This window comes from Trichosurus vulpecula, chromosome 4 (genome assembly GCF_011100635.1).
Source record: "Trichosurus vulpecula isolate mTriVul1 chromosome 4, mTriVul1.pri, whole genome shotgun sequence".
Classification (NCBI taxonomy): domain Eukaryota; kingdom Metazoa; phylum Chordata; class Mammalia; order Diprotodontia; family Phalangeridae; genus Trichosurus; species Trichosurus vulpecula.
This window is the reverse complement of record NC_050576.1, coordinates 200891723-200903064: the sequence shown is the minus strand read 5'-3', so window position 1 is coordinate 200903064 and position 11342 is coordinate 200891723. Positions and strand designations below refer to the sequence as shown.

The 11342-nt window shown below is 45.2% G+C and overlaps 1 protein-coding gene across 1 annotated transcript in view; it reads left to right on the top strand.

Annotated features, from left to right (window-relative positions):
• Positions 1 to 2473: 2473 nt before the first annotated feature.
• The window catches only part of TTYH2 (tweety family member 2), an 87214-nt gene continuing 78345 nt past the window's right edge, over positions 2474 to 11342 (top strand). Inside the window, exon 1 of the mRNA XM_036758039.1 lies at positions 2474 to 2740. Coding sequence (XP_036613934.1) covers positions 2612 to 2740 — 129 coding nt within the window. The 5' untranslated portion in view covers positions 2474 to 2611. The remainder of the gene's footprint in view (positions 2741 to 11342) is intronic.

Below are 11342 nucleotides of genomic sequence, written 5' to 3'. Positions count from 1 at the left end.
CCAAAGGGTGGGGACATGGATTCCATCCTGACCCTCAAACTATCTGGGTGAACTGGGAACAGTCTTGCACTGCCTAAGCAACAGTTTTATTATGAGGAAGGTACATTATAAACTTAAATGGATATAAAAAAAAGTGAATGCAAGTTATTGCTTGTGTTTGGGGAATGGGAGTGGAGGATCTGTAGATTACAAGAGTTAGCAGCCTGTTAAGCACCAAGCTAAGCAATACCCCCCAGGTGGGCTGCAAGTATAAGAAGAAACAGAAAGCGGCAGAGAATCAGCTGCAATACATTGCCATGGTTTACGTGTACGTGTACTGCTTTTCATCCACAAGGAATAAGAAAGGAGTGAAGCAGTTGGCGGTGGGGGGATGGGGTAAGGAAGATGCTGTATAACCTGTGAGGTAAAGAGTGATTCACTGTCGTGGAATCTCAGCAGCCATGATTGAACAAGGATCTTCTCTGTAATATTCCTGGATGGGAAGATGATGTCAAGACAGAGAGGAGGGCAGAGAATGAAAGAAGGGAGAGAAGTCCATGTGGTGTATTTCTTATTTCTGCCTGCTTATATCTTAATCTGTTAGTCCTTCACTCTCTCCTATCCTTATTGGATCATTCATAATATAGAGAAGTATCATGGATTAGCAGTTTGGAGCTCCAATTCCAGCTTTAAAATTTAATAGCTATGGTAACTAATATCTATTCCTTATAGGCTATGCTAACTTTTCCCTAAAAAGTTAATGAAAATGTCTTCAAAACTTAATCCATGGAACTAAGGCTCAAACCAGAGGTTCCCAAACTTATTTGGCCTACTGCCCCCTTTAAAAAAAATTTACTCAGTGCCCCCCTGGAAATCTACTTTCTTTAACCCTTTAACATCGCATCATTTCAAAAAATATATACTTTTTTAAAAATGGCACATCATAAATTTAATTATTGAAAATTTGTGGGGTTTTTCCTGCACTGGAATTTTGATGATGCAATATTGTGTTATGTAACCATATAGTATCATATTGTAAACAAGTCATTACATGCACATATTCCTGCTGAAGCATGCTGGGCTTCCTCACAAAGTGAGACACAGTTCACCTGCCAACACTTGCTTGTTAAGACCTGTCAGCAGACTTGACCACTTGATCTATCATAACTAGCATTTTGTAAAAATAATGTAATCACTATGATTTTAACTCTGTTACACAACAGATGAAACATGTACGAATGGTTTTTCAAAAACTTTTTGTCTTCTCATTTGCCTGTACTTCTACCACCCCCTTACTTTTATTCAATACCTCCCCAATTGCACCCAAGCTACTAACTGTACCCTTGAATTGTTCCAGCACCCCTTAGGGGGCGGTATTGTCCACTTTAGGAACCTCTGGCTCAAACCAAGGAGTTCTAGTCACCAAAGGCATGAATAGCCCGGAGCAAGAAGCCCCTCAAGCTTGATAGACTACAACCCACCCACCTCCTGGAGTGCATACCCTCAGGATAAGGCTAATCTCTATTTGGAGAGGAGGGGAGCAGCATCCTCCAGAATTAACATTGTATCTTTGTTGAATGTGCCCTCCTTTGCTATTTTGTTAAAGCAGCTTCCTTTAGTCAAATCTTATCTGGCCTAGGAGCGTCTCATGACTTCAATCCCTAGTTTGAATCATCTGACTGTCAAGCCTGGCCCAGAGTAATAGCTATGCAACTACGGCCATCATGACTTCATCTTCAAACCTTGGTGTCCTCATCTGTATAATGGAGATAAATAAACCATGTATTACCCACCTCACTGGGTTGTGAGGAAAGCCCTACTTAAACACGAGATATTATTACTGTGGTTAACATTGGCTGGGTGCTCATAATGTGTTAAATGCCACCCCCCCTCTCTCCCCAGGGCCTGAGTAGTCAGTCCCTCCTCTGGGTCTGGCTAGCTAATAAGTATAATCAACAGTATAAAATAATGATGAGTAAGAATGGCAGTACTGATAAATGTCTGCAGGAAACACGGCGGGTAGACACATTAGGGGATGATAAGGATTTGGAAGGTAACCCTTGCCAAGTGGAGGCAGCAATGGCTTAGTAGTGGACCCGGCACTGTACTTGGGAGTCAGGAAGTCACGAGTTCAAATCCAAAGACATTTACTGGCTGTGTGAGCCCAGGCAAGTCCCTTAAGCCCCCTGTGCCTCAGTTTCCTCATCTGTAACTAAATCTGTAATAGTCTTACGCCTCTGTTCAAACTCGTTGTAGAACCTTGGGTAAGTTACTCATCTGTGGTCTGACCCTTAGTTCCCTATTCTGTACGATTCAGGGGCCGGACCTGACGATCCTGCTTCAAATCTCGGATCCTGATCCTTCCCGAGGCGGGGGCGGGGCAGGCGGCCTTGGGGACTCTTTCTTAGTTCTCCCATCCCTTCATTCACAGGCACCTCCCTCCCGGAGCCGCGCGGGAGAGCCGAGGGGCGAGGCGGGGCCGGGGGCGCGCGCCGGGGCGGGGGCGAGGGGAGGGATCGGAGAGCCGGCGAGGGATGGTGTCGGGAGCGCGCCCCGTGCAGTGGTCTCGGCTGCCGCGGCTGCTGTGCTGGCTGGCGGGACGCGCGGACACACGGGCTGAGGGGCAGGAGCAATGCCGGCCGCCCGGGTGGACTACATCGCGCCCTGGTGGGCCGTCTGGCTGCACGGCTTCCCGCACCTGAGCCTGCGCTTGCAGCCGGTGGACAGCACCTTCAACCCCCAGGACCCCGGTTACCAGGAGGTCAGTGAGTGCTCCCCGCACCCCACACCGTCCCTCCGTGTGCGATCCCGGGCCGGGTCTCCAGCCTCGGCTTCCCGCTCTCCTCCTGCTCTCCTTAAGCCCCCATCTGCAGCCAGCCCCTGGCTTCTTTTCTGCCTCAGCACCCCCCTACCTCCCTTTGCTGCAGACCCGACTCTCTCCCCCACTTGCTCCTCTACTTCCACTCGACTTCCCCCCTCTCCACCTCCCCTCCTTCTGGGACTCTTCCTAAAGTGAGGAAATTGGAAATTAGCGACTGGGAGCGCGGGGTGACGGCGTTAAGAGAGGCGAATCATTTGAGAAACCGAGGTAACTTCTCTGCGCCTGGGTTTCTTTGCAATCAGTTTGGGAGACGGGGGGACCCTAGAATGTGTGTAGAGGGGGGCCTGGAGAACATGAAGGAGGTGGCTACTCCAGGGTGGGGATCAGTGAGTGGGAGGTCTTTTAGAGTTTATTTTCTTTCCTGATTTCTGGTCTGCTTTGGTGGGAGTAGTTTGGGCTTTGAGAGATTAGAAATCCCTCTGGGCTCCTCAGTCCCACCATCTCCTTATCTTTCCCGCCCTCCTTCTAGTAGGCCCACCACCCTTAATCTATCCCAGCTTCCTTCTTGAGGTCCCACCACCCCCTAATCTTTCCCACCTCTCTTGTGGTCCCAACCCTGCCAATCTTCCCCACTCTTCCCCTATCTTCTGCCCTCTAACTTTCCCATCCTCCCTCTTGTAGTCCTACACCACCCCCCCTCCCTTATCTTTCCCACATCCAGCTTTCCGAATAAGGAACTTGCTGTCCCTGACCCTCTTCCCAAATCCCTGTTTGGATTGTTGGATGCTTGCCTTTTTGGGGGTTACTTTTATTGAAGGCTCTTCTAATGATGGGTATAAGACTATCAAGCAAGCATTTATTAAGCTCCTACTGTGTCCCATGCTCAGTGCTTGGCATTGGGGGTCCAAAGACAAATAATGAAAGATGTTACAGTGATAAGACTATTAAACAACAAGCATTTATTAAGCTCCTACTCTGTGCCACGCTCTGTGATTGGCACTAGGAGTACAAAGACAAAAGTGATACATTACTTTCTTGCTCTCCAGGAACTTCTATACTATTGGGAAGAAGCAGCTTGGTCTGCTACCACAATATCCAGAATAAATACAAAATAAATACTGTGTCGTTTTGAAAGATTACTGGCAGCTGAGAGAGTTAGAAAAACACTTTTTTCCATGCAGAAGGTGGGGCTTGAGCTGAGTCCTGAAGGAAGTAAGGGATTCTAGGAAGTGAACCTGAGGAAGAGAGTTCATTCAAGTATTAAGACCATACATTGCAAAGACTGGAAGATGGGGGAGCGTCCTGTGTTAAGAACATCGAGGAGGCCAATTTGGCTGAACCATAGAATGTAGAAGGGGAGTAATGAGGCTGGAAAGATAGATGGGGGCGTAGTTTCCGAGGGATTTAAAAGTCAGACTTAAGAATTTTCATTTTATCCTAGAGTCTGTTGGGAGCCACTGGAGTTAATGGAGGGAAGGGAAGAGTGACTTCCGTGCTTAAAGGAAAATCACCTTGGCTACTGTGTGAAAGTTGGATTAGATGGGAAGAGATTAGAGGCAGAGAGACCAATTAGGAGGCTGTTGCTGTTGTTTTGGGGGTGGGGTAGGGGTGGAGGAGAGGTGATAAGCCTAGCTGACATTAATGGAGTTTCAGGTATGATACCTGTTAAAGGAGAGCCATAGGTAATAAATTCCTAAACTTGACTGTGATCTTTAGCCTTTATGGCCATTCTGCTACTCATTTCCTTATCTACGAAGGAGATAGCACTAGGTAACTGCTTGGGACCACTTCTCCTTTCATTAACATAATCACTTCTTCCGCTTCTCTCCCTCCTCTTTTATTTCAGGCCTTGGATCATAAAGCATTAAAGTTGTCTGGAGGCTAATGACACTTAAGGTTCTATCCCCAAGATCCCTATCCCAGCAGACAGCTGGTGTTACCCATCCTGTTTTCTACCTGTTCTCCTATTAATTTCCTTTTTCATATAATATTTTATTTTTTTCCCCAACATGTTAAAACAATTTTTTGACATTTTAAAAGAAGTTTTGACTTTGAAATCCTATTCCTTCCTCCCCTCTTCCCACTCCCTGAGACTAAGCAACCCAATATAGTTTATACATGTGGAATCATGTGAAATATTTCCATATTAGTCATTTTGTACAAGAAGACACAAATCACCACCCCACCCACCCCCCAACATCCCTTTCCTCTCCCCATATTTCCCCACCACCATCAACACTTTTTTCCCAAAAGAGAGGCTGGAGTTTTAAAATACTATTCCACAGCCCCCTTTTGGTCCAAGAATCTTGTATCTAGTCAGTCAACAAGCACTTATTAAGTGCTAACTGTATGTTAAGCTCTGGGGATGCAAAGAAAGTCAGTAAGACAGCCCCAGGTCTCAAGGAGCTCACATTCTAATGCATGCATAGAAGTTATGTACCGTGTGAATGAAAGGCAATCCCAGATGAGAGGCTCTAACATTTGGGGTGGGGGGTAAGGAAAGGCCATCTGAAAAAAGTGGAATTTGAGCAGTCTTGAAAGAAAGCTGGGAAACTAGGAGGTGGAGGTGAGGGAGAACATTCCAGGAATAAGAGACAGCCAGTAAAAAAAAAATAGAGAGGGGAGATTGAGTGTTGTATGTGAGAAACATGTGGAGGGAAGCAAAGTGGGAAAAGGTTGGAAAGAGGCCAGGTTATTTAGGGCTTTAAGAGCCTAACAGGATTTTATATCTCATCCTAGAAGTAACAGGGAGCCATTGGAGTTTATTGAATGGGGGGAGGGGGGAGTGATGTCAGACCTGAGCTTTTTAAGATCACTTTGGTTTGGTTTGGTTTTTTCATAAATTTCATAAGTGTACGTCATAAATAAATATTCATATTTTTTTTCATAAATAAATCCATGCATTTCTGATTTTTTGAGCATATCTTCTGTCATGTGTGGGTAGTACAGCCACTTAAAAATTCTTTAATCTTTAAGTTCACTCTGGTAGCTAGTGGAGGTAAGCTGGAGTGAGCCTGAAGACCATTGCAGGAGTTTAGATGGAGGTGAGGAGGCCCTGCTCTGAGAAGGTGGTTGTGAGACTGGAGAGAAGGAGACATAGAGCAGAGATGTGTGAACAACAACACTTGGCAGCAGATTAGCTATGTGTGGTTACTTTATTTGAGGCAGGGTTGTGAGACTATCTTACTGGAAGGGTGGTGGTTTCCTCAACAGTAAAAGGGAGTCTGGGAAAAGGAGAGGACTTGGGATAAAGATAATGAGGTTTTGTTTGGACATGTTGAGTTTGAGATGTCCAAAATGCAGTTGGTGGTGAAAGTCTGGGAGTCCCGGAGAGAGAACTAAGCTAAATTAATAGCTTGGAGAATCATTTGCATAGAAAGGATTGGACTCCTTGGAACTGATGAGATCACCTAGTGAAATAATCTAGAGGACAGGGCCAAGGACAACCTTTTGGAGATAGCCAGTTAGTAAGTATAACCTGGATGAAGAGTCAGCAAAGCAGACTGAGAAGGATTTTTTTTTAACCAGCTTAAACTGATTCAGGTAGTGTTTCTCCTGCCTCTTGGGACTAGGCTGAGTCTGTTCCCTTAGCTGGACCAGTATTATAGGGATGGGAGGGAGGGAGGGAGGAGCAACAGGGTGGAGCTTTTGATTTAGCCTTAATCTGTTTAATCAGAGCTTTCTGACCCCTCTGATATGCCAGGGACTTTGACCCAAAGAATTGCTTCCTCAAGACGGAACAGCATGAGCTGCTGGCATTGAGAGGCTACCCGAAAGAGCACTGGGTCTTTCTTTAGAGACTGAGCCAGAGGTCGGATAACTCCACTTCCTCCCCTGACCCCCATACAGGGCCCTTCCCTTTCTCTTCCATGGTTGCAGGTAGTTTTGTGTGTATATCTGCACACTTGCTCACCTTCCCTGCCTCCTCCCCCTTGGTTTGGCTTAGCCCTGTGAAAAGACAGTTTTGGCATCCTCTGGACCCCTCTGGGTGGGTAGAAACATGTTCTTCCCTCTTTGAGACGAAAAGAGGAGAGAAACCTTCAGGTGACTGATTGGAAAACTGAGGCAGGTAGCAAAAAGTGGTTTAGGTCCACCGGCCAACCTCTCCCTGCTGTTCCAAGAACCGGTTCCCAAAAATGTCTCTCCCTTCTCTCCCCCTCCCCCAGCTCAGTCTATATTCAATCTCTACTCCTCTGTAAGAGTCCTAATCTGGTGCCTCATCATGGCACAAAGGTTACCCTCAGTTCTTGGAGCCTATGTCAACAGACTGTGAGCTCCTAAGCTTTGAGCAAAAGCCTAGTGACAGGGAGGAAGGAACTCATTACCAAAAGATTGATTATTCTGCTACAGTTTCATGAAAACCAGTATATGCAAATTGCAACCCCTTTCTGTCAGGGTAGGGATTTCACACTGATGAAATCAGAGATCCTTGAATTATTCGCTCGGCAACCTACTGTCCGGGTGCAGCTCCAGGGAATCTGCTCTCTGTTTATGGATGAAAAAAGGCAGCTCTGGTGATCAAATGTGACTTCTCAGATCAGAAGAGAAACCCTTCCTGGCAGGCTTTTCTGTGTATGCCCAACAGCTGGACTTGGTCAAATAGCACTTAACTGTTTGCCTTGGGTTTAGGAGAGAGGGTGATAGAAGAGGGGCAGCTGGAAATCGGCCTCCACTTGCCTCCACCCAGTTCACCAGCACCAAAAGACAGCCTTTGTCTGGCCAGCACCTGTTACTGGCAGGGTTGAACCCACCCCAGTCCCTATGGCCAGCTGTTCACCTTTGACTGCAGATCCAAGACTGTGATAACTTAAGACTTCCCAGAGAGTAAGGCAGTGTCTCTCAGAGTCAGGCTCCCTTACTTTTCAGTCTCTGTCTTCCCATGTTCCTTTGTTGACTTGAATTTCCTCATGCACATTTGGGCTTGGTGATTGGATAATTTTAGTATGAATCAGCTACTGGTGTAGTCTGTGTGTCATCATCCAGCTCTCCCCTCTCCCCTTCCCTGGCGTTCCTCCTACCCTTTGAAACACAGATGTACACAGAAGCTGTAAAAGTCTTGGCCTTACCAGGAGTGCAGTCTCTGGCTACCGGTGCCAACATGAAGCCTGGAATAACCTGTCCCCTTCAGCCCAGATCCTCCTGAGGATCTTGTGGCTCGATAGCTATAAATTAGGAGAGAAGGCAGCTAGATGGTGTAGTAGATAGAGTACCTGGCCTGGAGTCAGGAATGACCTGAGTTCAAATTTGGCTTCAGACACATAATACCTGTGTGACCCTGGGTAAGTCATTTAACCCTGTCTGCCTCAGTTCCTCATCTGTAAAATGAGCTGGAGAAGAAAATGGCAAACTACTCCAGTATCTCTGCCAAGAAAACCCCAGATGGGGTCGCAAAGAGTCAGACGCAAGTGATAGAAAAACAGGAGAGAAGAGTAGTAGTTTTGAGGTGTTCATATCCTAGGTTGTTAATAATTGCTTGTTAGTAAATCCCCCTGCTGGTCATTCTGGAATGAATTGGTCTAATTTGTCCTGACAGGACATAGGATCATAGGTCTAGAGGTGAGAGACCTCAGAGGCCATCTAGTTGAACCCCCTTTTTTGGAAACTGAAGACCTGGGAGGGTTGATTATTTAACCTACTCATGCTGGTCATGAGTAGCAGAGGAAACCCTTGAACCCAGGGTACTCCATGGCCTCAGAATTTGTGCTGAAACACCTGAACAACAAAACAGCAACTTATTGTTACTGTCATCAAGCAGTTGTTTCACATAAGAGACTGAGCACCCCCTCCTTGTAGAGCTCTGTAGACAGGGAGTTTTAGAAACTAATTGAGAAGGGGTAGCTAGGTGGCACAGTGAATTGAACACTGGGCCTGAAGTCAGGAGGACCTGAGTTCAAACCCAGCCTCAGACACTAGTTGTATGCCCCTGGGCAAGTCACTTAACCCCAATTGATTCCCCAAAACAAAAACAAACTAATTGAAAGCACAGAAAATATTTGATTTCATCAGTATATGTATTCTTTCGACTTGGGTGGGAAGGAGGGAGACAGCTCTCTTCATGTAGAAAAGGGGATATGTTTGTTCTTCTTGGCCACCAGGGCAAAACTAGAAGCAGGATGGGGTAGGAGTGGGGAGTGGGGGGAGTTGTAAAGAGGCAGATTTTAGCTGGACAAACATCCCAACACAACAGCATAGGAGGGGGTAGTCCCCCATCACTGAACAAGCTTCGTGTTGAGGTTGTACAGGCACTTGTTGGGAATGTCCTAGAAGAACATCCTTCCTTAGTTAGTTGGACTAGATGACCTCTGAGGCCTCTTTTAATTCTGAAATTCCAGGATCCTGATTCCCTTCATCCACACAGATTTAATACCCTTCCACATTCTAGTACCTGGGTTCTTAGCCTGGGTTCCAAGGAACTTTAAAAAATATGTTTAGGTAACACTTATTTCAGTATAATTGAAATATTCCTTTATAATCTTATGTGTTTTACTTCATACGCTCAAAAACATCATTCCGAGGAGTCCAATGTTGTTGTTGGTCAGTCTTCTTTCAGTTGTATCTGATTCTTTGTGACCCCATTTGGAGTTTTCTTGGTAAAGATACTGGAGTGGTTTGCCATTTCCTTCTCCAGCTCATTTGACAGAAGAGGAAATTGGGGCAAACAGGATTAAGTGACTTGCCTAGGGTCACACAGCTGGTAAGTGTCTGAGATCACATTCGAACTCAGGTCTTCCCGACTTCTACACCCAGCACTCTATCCACTGCACCACCTACCTGCCCATAGGTCCATAGTCTTCACCAAACTGCCAAAAAAGGGCCATGACTTTAAAAAGATTAAGAGAACCCTTGCTCTGGTAGATTATCATTATGAGTTGGTATGGCCCCCAAATTTACTACCTGGTAGTTAACTTTCTGGTGATGAACCTCTCTAAATTTCGGCCAAAAAGACACCGAGATTAATTTAGGAACACTTAAAACAAATTAACCTATAAGTGTATGCAGATAACTACAATGCAAGCTATTTCTCCTTGATAATTTATATACACAAAACAAAGATGGATCAAAATGGAAGGAACAAAAGCAAGCATGGATTAAGCTCCTACTGTTTGCCAGGCACATATTATTTCCATTCCATCCTTGGAATTAAATACTATTTTCATCTCCATTTTACAGTTGAGGAAAATGAGGCAAATGGGTTAAGTGACTTGCCCAGGATCACACCTAATAGGTGTCTGCAGTCAGATTTGAGACAGGTCTTCCTGCCTCTAGCCCCAGCACTTTACCCATTCTAGCTTCCTCTAAAATGGTGCTCGTCAGGGCAGCTAGGTGGCACAGTGAGTAGAGCACAGGCCCTGGAGTCAGAAGGACCTGAGTTCAAATGTGACCTCAGATACTTGCTAGCTGTGTGACCCTGGGCAAGTCACTTAACCCTGATTGCTTCAAAAGAAAAAGAAAAAAATAAAACATGTTTTGTGAACTAGTGATTGGTTTCCTTTGTAATCCTCTGTATTTTATGCATTTAAAAACATTATTCAGAAAAGATGTTTCTTGACTTTCCCAGAGTGCCAGAGGAGTCGAAGACCCTCAAAAAGATTAAGATCTCTTATCTTAGGGAATTGCCAGAGCACAGAATCATAGAGCCAGTATGTGGCAGAGGTGGAGCCGAGGTCTTTCTGGCTCCCAACTCTGTCCACTACACTGCACTGTCACCCTTTATAGGACCACAGGTTTTAGAACTGGAAGGACCTTAGGGATCACCAAAACCAACCCTCTTCCCAATTTTACAGATGAGGAAACTGAGGCACGGTTTTTTTTTTTCCTAAGTGACATGCCCAGGGCCACATGCTAAGTGTCTAAGGCAGAATCTGAGGTCATTTATTTCTGATTCCATGTCCAACACCCTATCTACTTTTCATTTATCAAAGGTCCACCATATTTGAGGCCACTGTGGCAGGATACAAAGAAATTTGACCCTTCCTTCAAAGAGTGAAAAATATACGTATTAACTTACATGATATAGAATCTTAAGGTTTGCAAAGCTCTTTGCTTATAACCACTTTGTGGAATAGTAGGTCAGACATTATCATACACAGTTTATAAACAAGAAAAATGAAGCCTAGAGAGGATATAACTTAAATGTGGTCACAAAGCTTTGGATTTGAGTCCAGATCTCCTAACTCCAAATTTAGCATTTAAATACAACTACATATACCTTGCTGCCTACGCATTAATATAATGCAAACTGGAGTTTTTGTGGTGGTTGTTCATTCCTTTCAGTCATGGCTGACTCTCCGTGACCCCATTTGGGGTTTTCTTGGCAAAGATACTGGAGTGGTTTGCCATTTCCTTCTCCAGCTTATTTGACAGATGAGGAAACTGAGGCAAACAGGGTTAAATGACTTGCTCAGGGTCACACAGCTAGTGAGTGTCTGAGGCCATATTTGAACTCAGATCTTCCTGACTTCAGGCCCAGTGCTCTATCCACTTCGACACATAGGTGCCCAAAATAGATTATAGATATACATAAAAGGGTTTCAGCTATAGA